Source organism: Sinohyriopsis cumingii, chromosome 3, assembly GCF_028554795.1.
Source record: "Sinohyriopsis cumingii isolate HCF-2022 chromosome 3, ASM2855479v2, whole genome shotgun sequence".
In the NCBI taxonomy this organism is placed as follows: Eukaryota; Metazoa; Mollusca; class Bivalvia; order Unionida; family Unionidae; genus Sinohyriopsis; species Sinohyriopsis cumingii.
The window spans coordinates 98834335-98854221 of record NC_142963.1 but is presented as its reverse complement, the minus strand read 5'-3'; the positions used below and the strand labels follow the sequence as shown (position 1 = coordinate 98854221).

The window sequence follows — 19887 nt, the reverse complement described above, 5'->3', positions numbered from 1 at the left end:
CATTTAAATATTGCATTATTGTTTTCATTTAAATATTGCATTATTGAGAGCCAGGAAGGTAGAAGTAATCTTTGAAATTATTTGTGTCATCAGTATAGTTAAATCATTTATTTTTTTAATTTATCAAAGATTCAAATACTCTGATTATTTTGATTTTAGGTATTCTTACAGCACTTGAGTCCTCTGCTATCCCTTAGTACTTTCACTGCCCTTTGGCTGACCATACTGGACTTCATGGACAAGTACATGAAAGTAGACAAGAAGAGTGATTTATTAGTAAGAATTTATTTATTTTTTTGTCTGTCTGTCAGCAAAAGAGTCCCTGTTGTTTACCAAATACATTTTTAATTCCTGCTTGCAGTATACAGCTCTCTGTAGTCCAAAAATGTAGACTGCAAGGGCACAAGTTAAAGAGGGACTAAAACATAAATTGAGAAGGGGATGTCAAGAAAACCAGAATAACTATCAGTAAAGAGTTTATAACAATGAAGTTGTTCACTTTTTCTTATAAATTACCTTTATTTTCAAGATATCCAACCTCTAAAAGATCGTTAAGAACTTTACTCCATGAACTTTCAACATGAGGTTGTACATGAAAACACTTCTTTTTGTTGTTGTTGAGTCAACACCAAACAAGATTCCTTTTTTTCAAAACTAGGGATATAAATTTTGTGAAGCAGCTGTCAACACTGAAACTTGATTTGTTTAAAAATTGCTCCATTAGTAAAATGCCATGATTTATTTGAGAGTAATACTTGAAACTTCCCATCCTTGAGAAAATCTCTGAGTTCCAATTCTGGAGTGTTAAGTTCACTCCAGACTCTGGTACTCACTTGTCCATATCGGACTATATCTGTGCAACAAAGCTTTTTATTTACCAAGTAGTCATTTCACTTGGTAACTTTGCTATCTTTGATCATATTTGTTAATGAGTAGGCTAATTTAAGGTAGTTTAATTATATTACTTATATATTCTTTATAACTGTTTGATTGATCAGTTTAAATGTGTTGACACACAACCATGACTGCTAACTCTTACACAGGTAGGAGTTGTGTGCCTTTTAATACTTCTTTTATTCCACCCCCTTTACTTGATTTGATACAAAATTAATGTGATAATACAAAGCAAATCTGCTTTTAGTTGAGTGTAACAATAGAATGACTATTTCAGAGAGAAAACACTGTTGGCAGTTCATTAGGTTCTTACAGAAATCCTTGAATAGCTGTGATGGTAGAATGAAATTTTCTCACTTTTTTATACAAAAGAGTATATTGCATTTATTTTTATTACACTGAAACTGAATTAGAAGATAAAATTAAAACTCAAATTTCACTTAATAAAACTTATTTAAATTGGTATTTATTTATTTACTAAAGTGTTGTCACCAGTAGACACATTAGTGACATTTTCTTTGATCAAAATTTCATCAAATATTGTTATTTACAGTGTACCAAGAATGTTTCTCATAAAGAAAATTTAAGAAAATGTATGACTGTCTTCAAAGTTGAAAATTTCATAATGTTGATTCAAATTTCTGGGTACTAACCACCGTTTATGACCTTAAAAAGAATGATATTGGATTTCTTTTACCAATTTTGATAGCACCTTTCTTTACATTCAGCAAATTTTCATGCATTTAGGCTCATATCGTTTAACTTTGTGAGTTCCTACTCATAGCTAATACTGGTCTGTAAATATTTATAATCTAAAAGTATTTGAGAAAAATCAGTTGAAGATATAAAACTTGTTTCTTAAATCAGTCTTTTTCTTTCTTGATTAAATTTTGAACAGTTTACAGTAAGCTTTGTTGATAATGAAATTGTAAAATAAAATATTGGACATTATCAAGCACATCACGCAGAATGTTATGACTGTCGTGAACCCAGTAGAATCTTTGCCCAGGGTGTTTGGGGTTCAAGATGGTCATAACATCTCACACACAACAGTAAACTAACATATATTAACATCATAAACCTTGTATAAACTTATTTGTTAAAAGAGTAACACATAAGAAAATCAGTCACGACACATTTTTTGACCAAAATGTTATCATTATTTTGCATTGTGAATCTGTTTGATGCCATTGCCAGCAATGCAGATGATTGTTAACAGTGCATTAGTTGTAACAGTTGCTTCCCATGTGCCTCCCTCCAAACCTGACAAATGGCTGAGAAATCAGCATTGTTTAATTCAAATCTGTTCTTATTTGAGGAGGATAATTTGCTTGTTTCTCTGTCAAATATATTATCCAGTCATAACAACATTAGGAAATTGTTCTCTACAACCTATGAATCCAGCCCTAACAAAAAGTAGAAGAAATTCCTTTCCATATATACAATATATAGACAAAGGGTAGTAACTCGTATATTAAATCCACATGTTCCGTCTATATGGCCACCTGTATCCTGAATTCTTACAGGTTTAAACTTTGCTTTGCAAGTGTGAACAGTGTCATCAAAAAATTAAGTTGAACAATTCATCATTTATTTTCAATGTCATAATACAAGGGCTGATATACCTGGTGTATGCAGCATTTTGTTTTTCCCCGAGAAATTATTCATCTTCATGCATTCTATTGACCGGTTGACATTATCTATGTGATATTGAATGGTAAGGCTGATGTTGTCACCAATGTGATTGCATTATGCAGCTAAATTTCTTCTCTATTATTGCAGATATGTCAGTCAAGTGCAGGTGCTTTGACAACCTCAAGATGTGCTTTGCTAGCACAAATATTCATCCCTGTACTCATTTTATATGTGTGCAATGATGGTAGAAGGTGTTTAAAAAGGCAGTTGGAGGGCTGCAAAAAAGGACATGCTCAAAATTTAAAAACATGAGGTATTAAGCATTCATCGGAATTTGGTATCATTAACCAGTTCTGTCAGGGATATTGAGATACTGCCCCTTTCCATCTGGAGAAGACCGTTTCAGATCAAAGCCATACCAAGCAATTCCACTGAAACTATATTAGAATTCTGTACAGTGCACATACTTCAGTAAAGCTCTGGCATTCAGAATGTTGATAAGTGAGTCAGATGAAACTATGACCATTTTTAACCCACTTTGCCAGCCCACTTGGCATAAGTCTCTATCTCCACCCATGCTTGGACATACAAATATTGAAGCTGGATGTGCAGGTTTACCTTCTCATTGTGCTGGCTGAATTGGATTGCAACTTAAATATCATACACCATCTTAGCTGCCCAGATATTAAATTTAGTTTTTGCATTCAAATCTGTCATCTCAGACTGATAGAAAGCATGTCACTCAACAGTTCCTAGAGCGATATCATTCTATAACCAGTATACCACCATAAACTAGCAAGGATCACCTTATTATTGCATTAGGAGAACATTTGGAACCATTTGGCCTTGTCAAACTGACTAAAAAGAACTTATAATCTCCATTGTGGCCATGTTTCATGCTGGACGTGACTCGGCCCAACAAATAGAACCTTACTTATGTAGCTGTACCCCTGGATGCAGAACATACAGAATGAAAACAACCCCCCTGTCAATGAGGGGTAGTGACACGGACCCGCTTAATCACTCTACTTAAACCATAAATTGTATACCTATAAACCATATACATATTCTATGGCATTATGGAAATACCTTCACTTAAGCTACCACTTGGGGTAGTGTACCAATTTTACACCCTTCTGTTTGGCCTCAGTGTCTGCACTTGGGGCTTCACCAGAACATTAGACTACACCATAACCCACTAAAGGATGTCATCCACAGCAATGGTGGTGTACCTGTCTGATATAGTGCAAAAACATTCAGTAGGTTTAGTTTTTTAGTTCACAGTATTAATTACCTTCTCTACTGTTCGCAGTTTACAGTGGATAGTCAGTGGAGAAATCTGATATTGTCTCTTTCAACATTTTTTCATCTAGGTATTCACCTTGTGTCAACCTGTTTTGTTGTCCTTTCAAATGCATCAACAGTATTGTTCGTGCATTAGAGAAGGAATGTGCCAGGATGTTCATTTTGGAGAGGGAGTTCCCTCAACTCCTCATCCTGTTCAGGGCAGTGATGGATCATTATTCTTCTGATGCCTTTACATATGCCCTATGCAGATCGTCTTTATGGCACAGCTGCACCTGATTTCAGGTCAGTATGATTACCAGATTACAATCTCGACCAAAATCAAACACTTCCTGCTTCATTGTCAAGACAGGGAGTGGCTAGTGGCAGGAATGACTTTGGAAGCCCCACAACCAAAAATTGCAATCTGTTTGAATACCAGTTGGCTGAGCTGGGGGTGAGGGGGAGGCACACTTGGTAATGGACTCTGTGATGGTCAGCAGCAAATGGACATTGCAAGAGAAGGCTCTTCACATGTCTCCTGGAAATGAACAACGTTCTCAACACCTCAAACACTTGGGTGGAATTCATCTAATGGTCAACTCTGATAATATTGAACAATTATGTCATGGTGAACTACCTCTTCAAACTAGCATGGATGAAATCACTGGACTTTTTCATTATGGTACAGGAGTTCCTTCCTTTGTGTGCCTGGTAATATATAAACATACAAGTCCAGCATCCCTGACAGGATCAGTGTCTTTGCAACTCATGACTCACTGATTCATACAGATTAGTCTTAATCTGTTTGTCTTCCATGGAATCTGCACCCATTTGGGGCTGACCAGTGCCAGACCTATTCACAGTGAGTTGGAATAACAAACTGCCCTCCTTCATCTTTCCTTTCCTGGACCCAGAGGCATTGGCCATCAACACCCTTTCAATCAGCTGTGACAGAGTATGGGCATATGCTGTTCAACCATTGCTAAAATTAATCCAGAGATTGACTTTTGGGGATTGCAGAACAGAATCCAGAGATTGAGGGGTGGGGCTTGCAGAATAGTTCTGATGGACAGATCCTGGATCAATGATTTGCTCAATCTACCAATAGGCATACCCAGAAAAAAATGTTGCAACCCCATGCTTAGGTCACTAGTATTCTTTCTTTGTCCAGAACAGAACTCCTTCACACTCTGCATGTTCTGTCCATGGATCCAAACTAAAAGCAGAGTGATTCTGATAGCTCCATTGTACTAATAGTGCAACATGTTTTTTTAAACAAAAAACAGGTTACTGCAGATAGGCAACCGACAAATAGTCAGGAAAGAAAAACATAACCCCAATAGGTGCTGGCTGTTTGGCTAAAGGGGGTTATTAGAGTTGCGTACTGTGAACTCAGTATTAGGTACAACTTGAAGATTTCAGCTTATGAAATACAAGCAATTTCTATAAGCTTGACTTTCAAAATCTAATGTACGGGGCCCCAAGTGGCCAAGTGGTCTAAAGCGCTCTCCGTTACGGATCACTGCCATCTCACCTCTGTCTGCGTGGGTTCGAGTCTCGGATTCAGCCAATGTGGGTATGTGAGAAAGCTTGTCAGTAGCTTCTCGTGGGTCGGTGGTTCTTTTCCGGGGTTTTCCCGGGTTCTTCCTCCACCATTAATACTGGCCGCCATGTATAGCCTTTCGTGTGCTGAAAAATGGCGTTAAACCCTACAACAACAACAAATCTAATGTACCAGTTTGAAATTTAGTGGAATCATTTGACTGGATTACACTGTTCACTTTCACCAGCTGCTTTTTTTGCATGACATGGCCTTACAAGGAGGGATCTAAATCATGTTGAGCCACTGGTAGATGCCTTGACAGTTATCACATTTACACCAGCTCAACCCAGGGCATGACCTTGCAACTTTTGCTGGATTTGCACGGGAAACTTATCACATGAGGGCAATAGTCATGTACAAGATCCTACAGGGATTGCCCTTAGTCTTGCATAAACACAAACTCTTTGATTTTGTACTAACTTCTCATTATTTTGAAGTTTGTCCTTCCAGTAGAATAGTCATTGTACTCATACAGAGTGCCATGGGTAGAGGTTGGATGCCCAAGCATTTCCTTCACTCTCAGTTTTTTTCTTCTAATGTTAATGTGATATGGTAATGTATTTGATGGAGAAAGGAAATTGTTGTCAATTATATTTCTCCAGTCAAATTCCTTTCCACCTTTCCCAATAAATGCAAAAACCTTTACAGGTTTCACTCAAGCTTAAACTGGTAAACATCCTGGCCACCTTGTAGGAACAAGGGGCGTTAATCTGTAATAGTTACTTCCCTTCACCTATAAGATATGTAGATGGAAAGAGTTTTTATCGTCTTTCACTTTAAGTGAGGACTGGATTCAGAGGTAGCAAAGAGTAATTTCCAAATTTTATTGTGATCATGTAAGTAGTTTGGGAGAAACGTTAACTAAAATGTTTCCTTGATATGTATATACTATAAAATATTTCCTTTCTATATATTATAAAACAGTTTAATATATTTTGGATAAAATATGAGATATTTGCAGGTTAAATTTAGAAGTAGAGGTTTTCTGCCTTTTTTGTTTTACCAGGTTGAGTATTGTTAGTGATCATGTGATTTGCTTACACCTTGCTTGTAAGTCACATGATCTAGTTATGATGTCAAAGTTTTTACACCATACTAGAACAGTGTTTAACAGAAATACTGGACATTACACCCTGATAATTGATAAATCACATTATTATATGCTCATTTTTTTCTCCATTAACTTTACATTGTCAGAATAGTTCAGTATTTTACAATATTGCACACCTTCATATTGCACTCACTTGCAGGACATGTGCCCAATAGTGTATTAGTAACTACTTTGTAAACAAATCATGTACTCTCGTGTAGCAAACGCTTTATGTTTTGGTTGATTAAAGTTGTTTCTGAATGAACTAAAGCAGATGTTTCATGGACTGCCACATAGCAGCTCCTTTGCTACATTCCGCATTAACTTTTTTGATACATTGTTTCAGAATTTGGTGATAGACACCAGATTTCATAAAATTGCTTGGTACCTACAAATAACATGCAAGTTATAAAGGCATAAACTGTCTCCTTTAGCTGGTAATAAGAATGGCAAAAATTATACTTACAGTTTTATATTCTGAATTTCCTCAAAATGTACTTTCTTAGTTCTGCAAGTCCGAATTACATGAGCCATGTCATGACTTCTCAAGCTTGATTACACATTTTGAAATTGTACTGTAAAATTTCGACTATATTCCAAGTGCAATTATGTCCTCCTTACTGCACTCAAAATGACATAATAAATTCAATAGCGCCTTTTTGATAGTTGCAGTTGAAACACTTCATATTTTTCCACATTATGATTTCAAATAGTCAGAACAAACACACTTGCAGATGTAAACATGCTTCTCCCGCACTGATTCAATCCAATGTATTTCATGTACAATTTGCACAGATGATTCCAGTCCATAATTAGGAAATTTCGTAGAATCGACAAAATACCAAAATCTATTCATTCCAGATCAAATGGAATACTTGTTGCAATGCGCATTCGTACACAATAAATATGACTCCAAATATAAATTTACATTTTAATTCCAAATATAAATTTACATTTTAAGTAGACACTTATATCTAGCACGCGATAAGTTCAAATTTATCTGAGCTGAGTTATGTGCGCATTAATAATGTTGTTGTGTAATGATGAATCTGTGCTTGTGTATTTAGTTTTGAATACGGCATACATTCATTTACGTTGTTTCTTGTGGTGTGTTTTGCTTATATAATTAAGCCTTAGGTAGAATAAGAAAATGAGCATATAATAAAAAGGTTACTGCATTTATATGGGAAAATTTGAATTCTTTTTGACTGATGGATATATTCCATCCAAACAGTCATTCATATTTTCCCATACAAATGCAGTAACCTATAATTCCTAGAATTCTGTTTATGTGGTAGCAAAATATTTGTTTCCTAGCTGTTATGAAATATGAATAAAACAATATGACTTTTGGGATCTGCCATGATTTGGTATATCCAGAGTTTACTTTTTATCACAAGCTAATTATTAACTTCCAGGTCATAACTTGCCTGGATTATGCTGTGATGACTTTTTTATCCTGTTTTGCAGACTGAAGCTATTCCCGAGTCTCTAAAGAACATGTTGCTAGTCATGGACACAGCAGGAATTTTTCAGACTGGGGATGGGATGGAATCCCAGCTGTGGAAACTGACTTGGGACAGAATTGGCACATTCCTACCTCACCTGAAGGACGAGCTATTCAGAGCTCATGAACCACCAGGTGAAATTATGTTGCTAGATGCAAGTGTGAACAGTCTAAAAAACTGACAGTTTTGTGAACAACTTCAGCTATTTGTATTTTTGTCCATTATTATTGTCAGCCAATCCATTCTGAATTGTACCCCAACTTTCAGTCTCAGAAAGTATTTACCTGGCACAGTTACAGTCTAGATGACAATTATTTAATCTGATCATAAGTTTAAAAATTTCAAATCATACCTTACTCTGTCCATGCAAACTTTTAGTTGGAAAAATGTACTTGTTGGCAAGTATGATGTTAAATCCATGAAGTTTTTGGAAGGTGAAGCAGTCTGAAATAAGGGACAGGGGTGTGACACACTCACACAGGTAGAAAAAGAGCAAATACATAATATTGTATGGAGCATTCATGCTGCTAATGGCTACATTGGGTACAATTAAAAATCAGCTGTAATTAGAGTATAGATTTTTATACAGTCACTAAACCTAAGGTGGAGCGTATGATGATATTGTTCATCCATCTTTCCATTCATCTGTAACTTGTTTCACTTCTGCACAATAGCTATAGTTGTCCACAGTCTTAAGTTGCCATGGTTTGTGGGCAGCTTGCACTTGGGGTTAGGATGAACCCTATTGATTGTATTCTAAAGGTGAAGGTCACTGTGACTGAAAGAACAAAATTAGTTTCCATCATCAATGGGTGCCATTTTCTGTGGATAGCTTGCGCTTAGGTTAGGAAGAACCATACTGATTTCAGGGTCAAAAGGTTTAGATCAAGGTTGCTGTGACTGAAAGAAGAAAAATGGTTTGTGCAAAATAACTAGTCTTAACCATCTATTGTTGCCAGTCTTTGTGGATGGTTTGCAGGAAGGAAGAAAAACCCATTTGATTTTGGACTCAAAAGGTAAAAGCTTGTGGTCACCCTGGCTAAAAGAAGAAAAGTTAAAACAACTTGAGTTCTTGATCATCTACAGTTCTGAAATATTGTGGATGACTTGCATTTTGGTGTATTCATTTTTGGAATCCTAAGGTCATAGGTCCTGGTAACTGCGACTGACAGACCCTACATTTTTATTTTTTTTAGTCAGTGACCTGGACCTTACGATTCCCAAATTTTGAAAAGTGACTGAAGTTTGGTGGTGCATGAATGGTGGTTGCATTTGGATTGACTCCAAAATGTCCTGGAAAAGTGCTTGAAAACAACCAAATGTTGAATTAGATTACAAACATATTTGATTGGAAAACATTACTGATTTAAATGTCAATAAAGTAAAATTGAAGCTAGAAATCTGATCCTCCGGAAATTTGAATATATTAAGTTTTCTGGTTAGGTCATTAAATACTCATTATTACTGAGCATTATTTGGGATTGAAAGCACCACATGATGTAAATGAATGGATGCTGTATTGCCTTTTACATAGATAAAAAGTCAGGTGGTTTGTGAGGGGAAGACATTTTCAAACAAAAATAACCAAAAGTGCTATATCTGCTGCACATAAACAATATGTTGTTTTTCTCTAAAGTTTGTTGATCATCTTATATTCGACTTATGGTAGGAACAATGCTACCAACTTACATGGCAGTCACAGTACTTGGAAATCGAAGTGTCAAAATGGAATGGGTCTGGAGTAGTATTGTTACTGAATTAGATTTGATGAAGAAATACAAAATAAATAGCTCCAAGTGCCAAATCATTGGGATCTGGCACATCTGCTGAAAGTACATATGCAATTGACCATAGCTATAAGGTCTCCACCATCAGTGTATCTAGGAATTTATAGAGAGCTACAGTAACCTCAGCTAGATCAGTGAGTTAAAGAACTTTCAGGTCTCAAGGGAAATGTATAACGTATTCAGAAATGTCCACAGTAAGATTGAATTTGGAATATATTTTGCTTAAACATAAAAAGTCAAAGAGATATAAACACTGATAAATAAGTGTGATGACACTGCCACCAAGACCATCAACATCAGTATTACAATGTCTTCCTTCTTTAGAAAACAATAACAAAAAAAAACAAAACAAAAATACAGATGAGACAAGCTACACCCTGGGGCCCCGAGTGGCCAAGTGGTCTAAAGCACTCTTCGTTATGGATCACTGCCATCTCACCTCTGTCTGCGGCAGTTCGAGTCTCGAATTCAGCCAATGTGGGTATGTGAGAAAGCTTGCCAGTAGCTTCTCGTGGGTCAGTGGTTCTTTCCGGGGTTTTATCGGGTTCTTCCTCCACCATTAATACTGGCCGCCATATATAGCCTATCATGTGCTGAAAAATGGCGTTAAACCCCACAACAACAACAACAACAACAAGCCACACCCCAGAACCAAAAAATAAGTTTTTTTAATGCATATTCATTTAAAAATCATGGCCACATTTTCAAAAGTGAGTTCATCACCCCATTTTTCTAGTCAGAATTTGGCTGTCATTAAGATAAAAATCTTATCATGATCTGATTGGCTGTAAGAATTTGGAAACTACCTGAAACATGTTTGACAGTTGAATCAAAACACCTGTAAACATAGGCCAAAGTGATCAAATTATGCATGTTCATAAGTTTAGAATTTTCTCTAAAATACCTTAAACATGGTTTTGTTTTGATATTTTATCACTTGATAAGAAACCTATTTTCTGTTGGTTGTAAAAATTCCTCACATTGGGAATGAATTTTTTTTATTATGCTGGTACATTCAATTCATTCTTGTTAAATTGTGCAAGTTATCCAGGGCAGCATACATCATTTTAGTTAGAGAACCTCAGCACAATTGGTGTTATTACATAACAGATCAGTGTTGTCCGGGATTAGGTTCGGTTGAAGTTGATTACAATTTTGTAAAAGCAATTATAGACAGACAATAGCTTGGTGATTCATCAATTATTAACCTCAAAACTATTCACTCAGCTAAGAGAGTAACCATTGGGTGTTTTCTAGTTGCAATTGCTTTGATAAGGATAGTTTTAAAACTTAAGATATTGTTTTATGGCACAGCTACACTTCAAAGATTGTTATGCTGAGGGGACCTCAAGTGGCCGAGTGGTCTAAAGCGCTCACCGTTACAAATCACTGCCATCTCACCTCTGTCTGCGTGTGTTCGAGTCTCGGGTTCTGCCAATGTGGATATGTGAGAAAGCTTGCTGGTAGCTTCTCGTGGGCCATTGGTTCTTTCCGGGGTTTTCCCGGGTTCTTCCTCCACCATTAATAATGGCCGCCATGTATAGTCTATCTTGTGCTGAAAAATGGTATTAAACCCTACAACAACAACAACATGTTATGCTGAGGCCACTAGAATAAGGTGTTTTCCTACAAATACATGTGGTATCCAATGCAAGCTGATCCGAAGATGGAATTGAACCCACACCAACTCGGTCATGAATCCTGTGCCTTAACCACTGGCCATTGTGACTTAATTTGATAGTTAAGTCCATATGTAGGCTATGCTACATACCCCTTTGTAGTGACTGACCAGCTTACAACTTTGACATTTAAGAAGTGGTCACAATACTCCACAAATATATGAAATTCATCAAAATATTTCACATTTCCAGTCATTTGTTGGCTCTTTTTGGTATGAAAGATGCTAAAATACTTTTAGTTACTGGCAAATCAGATTAGCTATAGATAGAGCTTAGGTGCAGTTCCAGCTTAAATTTATCATTAACATGTAATATTTAAACTTTGTAGACAATTTCCTAAAGTTATTGAAGGCAGTAACAGACATATATATTTTACAAATCTTACATTGCAAGTCTCAGGTGATGTAACTTTCTTTACATGTTGGTACATGCACTAAAACATAATATGGAACAGTGTCCTGTCAGCTGTCCTTCCCCCACTCCCCTCTCTCTTGTTATAACCCAAATCTCTGTATGAAAGCATCATTCACAAATAAAGGTCCCCACTCCTATCCAGCAATATTCCATTATAGCCAAATCCTTATGTGAAAAGATGATTCAAACCTTGAGTTTCTACCCTTCCATCACCATTGTCTGCAGCTATGACCTAAATCTCTGTGTCAAAACATCATCTCTCTCTCTCATATTTTCTCTTTTTTCTCTTTCTACTATACAGTACTATAGTATCTTTAAAATTGGGGCCTCCAATGTCTTAAGTGCTCACCGTTACAGATAACATCCATCTCACCTCTGCGTGGGTTTGAATCTCGGATTTGGCCAATGGGTAATGTGGGTATGTGAGAAAGCTTGCCAGTTGCTTCTCGTGGGTCATTGGTTCTTTGCGGGGGTTTTCTGGGTTCTTCCTCCACCATTTATACTGGCCGCCACATATAGCCTATCTTGTGCTGAAAAATGGCGTTTAACCGTACAACAACAACAAATCTTTAAAATTATCTTAAGAAATTTTCCTATTAAAACTACAATGTGCTTGACATTTTCCACCTAAAATTTATCTTGCCCTTGTAATTGTGCCTTCCCATTGTTTTAAAACATTTTTATGGCAATTTAAATAATTTCCCACTCAGAGGATTTATTTATGATTGAAAAGTTCCAATTAAAATTATGTTTTATTTGTACATTTCTCAAAGTTCCCCATATGAAGTTGTCAAGAAAATTTATATTCAGATATATGGTTGAAAAAGTTCCAGTTAAAAACGTTTTATTTGTAGATTTTTTAGAGTTACCCCTTTGAAGTTTTCAAGAACTTTTTATGCCCAGATATATGGTAAATGAAGTGGCTAGTATATTGCAGCTGTTTCAGTTACTTTTGAAATAACAGACATAGGCCAAACATAGGAAGCACATTGACTGATGATAGATCACCCTCATTCAATGGCTTGTGATACTTTGAGTTGCACATATGTTAAACACTGTTCCCATCATGCTTACATTGTCATTATTAGCATAAACTACAATCTGACAAAATATCACAATTGGTCATGCATGCACTCATGTTAAATATTTTCCCAAATGGGTTTTTTTGTGGCTAAAATGTACTTTTCAGCATTCCACAAACATTTTGTCACATGATATCATGCCATCAGCACATTCATGTCATGTCATACTCATTTGAACTTTTATTTTCTATCATTACATTTTTTGGCAGATAAAACTCTCCACTGAAATTTATGTTTTACTAGATTTTAGGGACATCTGCCAGGTAAAGTGAACCTTTCTCAGGTAGAGACACATGTATTCAGACAGCATTATTGTAAAATGTTATGTTAAAAAAAAAAAACAGGGATAAATTGTTTTGAAAGATTAGCTTGACTTACGAGACATTTTTATGATCAGAACTTTATTACCATTTTCATTTGTATTATAGCCAACTGAACATTGCAGCTGTGGTCATTTTGCATGTTGTATATAGTATACATGTCCTGACTTCTTGTTTTACCTGAGCAAGAGTGCACATCAAACCCATGTGCCATATTTTCCACCTCAGGCTGCTTGTTTCTCCCATACATTTAGGGAATTGAATATTGCAGTTGCTGCTGTCAACTTCATTTTTCCAAATTACAAAAGTATGAGCAAGGTATGGTTTGAAATTCGTGGTATATGATAGGATTAACTAATTCTAAGATAGATAATTCTAAGATAGATATGTAATTCTATCAGATAATTACATTTGCAGATTGAAAGTGGGTCATGATTCCGAATAGATCAAAGGCTGATTATAGTTTTTATCATCAAAGTGCAAGAAATATGTACACTTTGCACACAGATTACTTAAGGATATTTTGTTCTTAAGAGAGATTTGAAAATAATAGATATAAAATCGTCACAAGTCTATCCTATTTTAATTTCTTTTGCAGACTGAAAGGGGTGTAGTGAGGTGGGTTTGTTTGTAGAAGGAGAAAATAAATGAAAGATAAATAAGTATACACATAAATCTTATCCTGTTCAACTTATGATCACTTTTTTATTGAAACTTTTTTCTGGGGCCATGTAGAACTACTTTAAAGTAATAACCTTATACTGGTGACTTTATAATGCAAGTCTAAGTAATAACCTTATACTGGTGTCTTTATAATGCAAGTCTAAGTAATAACCTTATACTGGTGTCTTTATAATGCAAGTCTAAGTAATAACCTTATACTGGTGTCTTTATAATGCAAGTCTAATTAATAACCTTATACTGGTGACTTTATAATGCAAGTCTAAGTAATAACCTTATACTGGTGTCTTTATAATGCAAGTCTAATTAATAACCTTATACTGGTGACTTTATAATGCAAGTCTAAGTAATAACCTTATACTGGTGTCTTTATAATGCAAGTCTAAGTAATAACCTTATACTGGTGACTTTATAATGCAAGTCTAAGTAATAACCTTATACTGGTGTCTTTATAATGCAAGTCTAAGTAATAACCTTATACTGGTGACTTTATAATGCAAGTCTAAGTAATAACCTTATACTGGTGTCTTTATAATGCAAGTCTAAGTAATAACCTTATACTGGTGACTTTATAATGCAAGTCTAAGTAATAACCTTATACTGGTGACTTTATAATGCAAGTCTAAGTAATAACCTTATACTGGTGACTTTATAATGCAAGTCTAAGTAATAACCTTATACTGGTGACTTTATAAAGCAAGTCTAAGTAATAACCTTATACTGGTGACTTTATAATGCAAGGCTAAGTTTTAGAAAGAATTACAGCTTAAATTTTTATGGAGTTGCAATTTTTTATTGTCTTTCATCAGAATATTTGTATTTATTTATTTATACTTCGCAGTTACTCTTGACCCATCTAATGAGCGAAGGTAGCTTGAAAATTAAAGTTCACTGTCTTACAGCTGTTTTAATTCTAAGAAATTATACATTGCAGAGCAATCCAGAATAGACAGGCAAGGTGGATCAGATACAGTTCCTACAGCAATCAGTTCACAGCCAGTGTTGTCTCCACCCATTCAGCAAACCACACTCTATCCTCAAGTCCCACCTCTTCATATTCAGCCCACTTCACAAGCATTCTCCCAAGGGGCAGATCCTTTTGAAGGAATCAGCATGCCAAAAGATTCCAATGGTATCAAAATTTAATTCACTTCCTGCGTGCACTTTTGATTACTACACTCTTTGAATGGTACTTCACATTAACATACCTCATCAAAACAAGTTTCTAGATATTTCTATAAAATCACAGTATATCCTAATGGATAAATACATGTAAATAGAACACCATCAAAATACAGTAAATTCTAGTGGACAAATACATGTAAATAGGACACAATCAAATTACAGTAAATTCTAGTGGATAAATACATGTAAATAGAACACCATCAAATTACAGTTTATCCTAATGGATAAATACATGTAAATAGAACTGCATCAAATCACAGTATATCCTAATGGATAAATACATGTAAATAGAACTGCATCAAATCACAGTATATACTAATGGATAAATATATGTAAATAGAACTGCATTAAATCACAGTATATACTAATGGATAAATACATGTAAATAGAACACCATCAAATTACAGTAAATTCTAGTGGATAAATACATGTTTAAATAACACACAATACATAGGTTCAGTATAAATTTTATTGTAAATATAAATAATCTTTGGCATAATGGGGGCAAATCCTGTCACAGCACACTGCACCAGCCGAGCTCTGAATTGTTTCTATAGAAATACCTCAGGAAGAGAGACTCTGTGGAGTTTGTAGGGTTGTGCAGAGTGTCTGACACCTGTATGTATAGCTGCAAGGGGCTGATATGAGGTATAGAGGGACACTGATAACCAAAACTTGATAAGTCTGATCCTGAGGATTGTTATGATAACAAACATCTGCCAATACTCCATACATGCATCGTAGGAAGTGGGTATGAAGTATATGGGCATAATAATTGAGTACATTTAAGTACTGACACAAATTGGGGGTCAAAAGTAAAGCTGTAAATGCATGAAACTTGGCAATGGCAATAACATTAGCCAATTTGATAAAGGGCCCCTTGAACAGAGCTGGAATGGTATGCTATACAAGAAATGTCCCAAATGAACAACATGGTGGACGGAGGGGAGGCTGGTAGTTCTTTCCACAAATATTTTTAAAAATTAAATGCAGCATCTGCACTGAAAGGAATGCATCTCTATTGGTGTATCATTTTTATGAATGACATCAAACTGACAATGTTTGATCACATGCTTCAACTTAGTCATCTGATTGGTTAAACATGACAAGGTATCTAAATTTAGTTACTAGCTTATTAACATATATTGGCTGCAATGACATCATGTCTGAGCAGAGAACCATAGTAGACAAAGAGGGGCCCAGCAAGGAGCTAGAGAAGGATGCACTGTGTATTAAACTACATTTAACCAATTAAATTATAATAAATAGAACACCATCAAATCACATTAAATTCTAATGGATAAATACATGTAAACAGAACACCATATTATACAACTAATACATTCTGTCAAAGAACAGTTCTTTTACCTGAATTGTTTTGTATTAAGGAACTCCATATGAATATATGAACATAGTATTCCCTTTTCTAATGCACCAAGCACCTTCTCTTTCTAATTTGGTTTATTTTGTTCTTTTTTGTTGCAAAAGCTGAAAATCTGTTTAGCAGTAGTTGAACCATTGTGTTTTTTAAGCTTACATTGCTTTGCTGTGCTTTAGTATCTTGCTTCGGGAAATTTTTAATGGTTTTACAGCTCGTGTTAATTAGTCAAATACTGCAAACAATGACTCTACTGTATTCAGTTGCATTAACTTGTTTTCAGTACAGTAAACATACAGACTCTCCAGGCTGAATATTATTAATTTCTGTTTTATTATTTCTCCTTCGAATACATTCCCCAGTCACATTACATTAGGAATATTAGACTGCTACCTGGTGAATCCAGCCCAACTAAATGACGAAATTTGTCATCTCTGTCTATATCAATAAAGGGCAGTAACTATTGCCCATTACCTCCCCTTGGCACTGCCAATTGTTAGCTTCACTGCTGGCTTGAATAATTTATATTTTATCCTCTGACAATCCAAGCCATTTTGTTCTAATAGACTCATTAAGCATTCCTTTTGAACTGTGTCAGTTAATCATTTTGCTGCAGGTTGTATACAGTGTTTATACAATTTCTGCCTGATTTGAGTGATTTTGTCACCTTTAGGGACTTTGTCCTTTTTAGACCACATCATACCATACTATCGTTGACTTCTGCAACGTCATTACAGGTTAACATGACTGACTTTATTGCTTACTAGGTTTGGTATGGAGATGGTTTTAGCAAGTTTTTAACATGCTGCATTGCTCATTTATGCTCAGTTTTTCCCTTCTTGTGTAGTTTCAGTAGAATGGTCAACTAAATTCTTGAAATGTATTAGTTCGAAGTATAGTAAGTTTAAAATGTGACATTGACTTTATCAATTCCCTCATTAGTAACAGGGAATATGTTTATATTAACGAGATAATAACTTGATGAATTACTAATTTATGATTTGCTTTCTTGTGTCATTTCAGCAGAATCTCATTTAAATGCTATTTATGCAACTTCAGAGCATGGAAGTCTACCATGACTTTTGTATTGTTTATACTAAATATACACCATCAATTTGCAGCATCTGTAATACATGGTCAGAAGAAGTCTGGGCTTCCATATTAGCTAGTTAGTCAAACACTGATGTGCTAACCTATGCTTTGAGCTAGTTAGTCATACCTATGCTTTGTTTTCTTCTAGTATCGTTTCAGGAAAAGTGTTTACTAAATGCACGAAATGCACATTCAAAGCTATAGTCATTCATCATTGAAGGGAAGGAAAGATGGAATAACTGAAGGAAGACAATCTCTGGTTCATTGTTGGTTATACCAACTATTAGTGGAGTATTCCCCAATTTTCTGCAGCCCAGTAGGCGTAAGTCCCCCTGCATGGTCTTTGGCTCTATAGGTCCGGACACATGGGGTTTGTACTTGATAAATTGGATCTAATGCATAATAATACTGTACCATCGCCAGCCGTCACTGCAATTCAGCCATTCCAACACGGGGACCTTTTCATTGAATCGGTCACATGTCTATGATCCACATCTCTCAAACCTTGTCGTACCCTCTCATTTTGGATGACTCTGTTCGGGTCACCATCGCTTTTAAGGAAAAATAGATTGAGTTCAGAGGCATGCAGCTCAAGAATTGCCGCTCCACATTTCCACCCAACCCACATGGGCATTTGGAACCACTCAGCCCTTGCTACTGTGAAGGGAGGTTAAGCAGCCTCAGGATGGGATCTTCTCAGTCACATGTGCACCAGCATTGATCCCAAGGAGCAATTGTACAGAGGTGGTAAGAACCAAATTTTGAGCTCACTAGTTCTCCCTATTACCTCAGAAAGGGGTGGGGTGGGATCCTGGTCATTTGGAAGTGCTAAGGTCATTTATCAACAACCCCTCCCCTCTCCTTCCCTTCTTCGCAGAGACACAGGCAGATTAGGAGAAGGATAACTTTCTACAACAGTAGATACGGTCACTCATTAAAAAAATGGGTGATATAGCTTGTGCAAAGACCACAATTCTCAGGGTTTTAGTCAAGGCTGTTTCCTTTTCCAAAAGCAAACAGCAAGTTGAGACCCATCATCAGCTGGAGTCACCTCAGCCAATTTAAGATGGAGATAGCGAGTTCTCTCTGCCTCTCCATTTTATGTGATGAGTATGCCTTCAGTCTTGATACTTTCACATCCCTATCCAACCCATGTCACAGACATTTTCTATGATTTTGGTTACTTTTTGACACACTATCAGTTTGGAAATCTCCTTTTGGCTTCACCATCAGCCCTTGAGCTTTTACTAAGATTATGTATTATGTTGTTTCCCTGTTCCAGCTGACATCATCTGTAATGATGGCAGTGTACCTGGACAACATCCCCCATAAACATATGGTAAGTTCTAATCTACCTAAGGCAGGAATGATCGCCTAACTTTTAGATCATCCAGGATTTCTAGTGAACTCAGAAAAGTCAGCCCTCCATCCATCCCAAGAATTTTGTTCATATGGGCATGAAATTTGTACCCCACTGGAATCTGGTGCGACTTCCATGTGTTTGCATAATCAGAATCATCAAGCTCATTGAGTGTTTCCAACAGGGCTTGGATTTCAACAAGAGAGTGCTTACAATTCCTCAGATTATTCAGTGTTGCAGTGGACTAGATCCTGCTCAGCTGGTTTTTTTATGCAGGTATTGTGAGCACAATGCCACCCCATTTCAAGTCACCTTGATCAAACAGTCATGGTAATGCCCAAGGTTCGATTATTCCTGCTTCAGTGGTGCAACCTAGGTTGGCTGATCATGGAATGCCACTGAAGAAGCCCCAAGCAGAAATATCAGTTGTACCAATGCCAGTGCTCATGGTTGGGGTGCCCACCTGTTTCCAACCATAACTACTATCAACAAAACATGGAAGCCAGGGGAAAGACATCCTCATATCAGCACCCAAGAAATGAATGCTGTCATCAACACCTTTCACTTCTACAAAGATCAACTCTGAGGCAAAAAGCAATCCTCTTTAACTCAATGGTGGTAACCTATCTCCTCAAACAGGTAGGCACAAAATCACCCGACCTGGATGTTCTCATTTGGCAGTTTCTACACTGGTGCGACAGTCTCCATATCAATGTACAAATCAGAAACATTCCCGGCAGACTCAGTGTCTATTCAGAAGAGGTCAAATGCTTCACACAGAATGGTCTCTTCATCAATCAGTCATCACTCTGATTTGCACACTATGGGCCCTCTTTACGATGAGGTGGAATCACAGCTACCCACTTACATATCCTTAGCTATAGACCCAAAA

At 36.2% G+C, this 19887-nt stretch overlaps 1 protein-coding gene across 7 annotated transcripts in view; it reads left to right on the top strand.

Moving 5' to 3' along the window:
- LOC149803373 (Golgi-specific brefeldin A-resistance guanine nucleotide exchange factor 1-like) overlaps positions 1 to 19887 on the top strand; it is a 167294-nt gene that overhangs the window by 127213 nt on the left and 20194 nt on the right. For all 7 annotated transcript variants that reach the window (XR_016420209.1, XM_089953086.1, XM_089953085.1 and 4 more), the window contains 3 exons: positions 160 to 276; positions 7980 to 8151; positions 14915 to 15112. Coding sequence is in view for 6 of the 7 variants with exons in the window: in XM_089953086.1 (XP_089809212.1) it covers positions 160 to 276; positions 7980 to 8151; positions 14915 to 15112 (487 nt within the window). In the remaining variant the exon portion in view is untranslated. The remainder of the gene's footprint in view (positions 1 to 159; positions 277 to 7979; positions 8152 to 14914; positions 15113 to 19887) is intronic.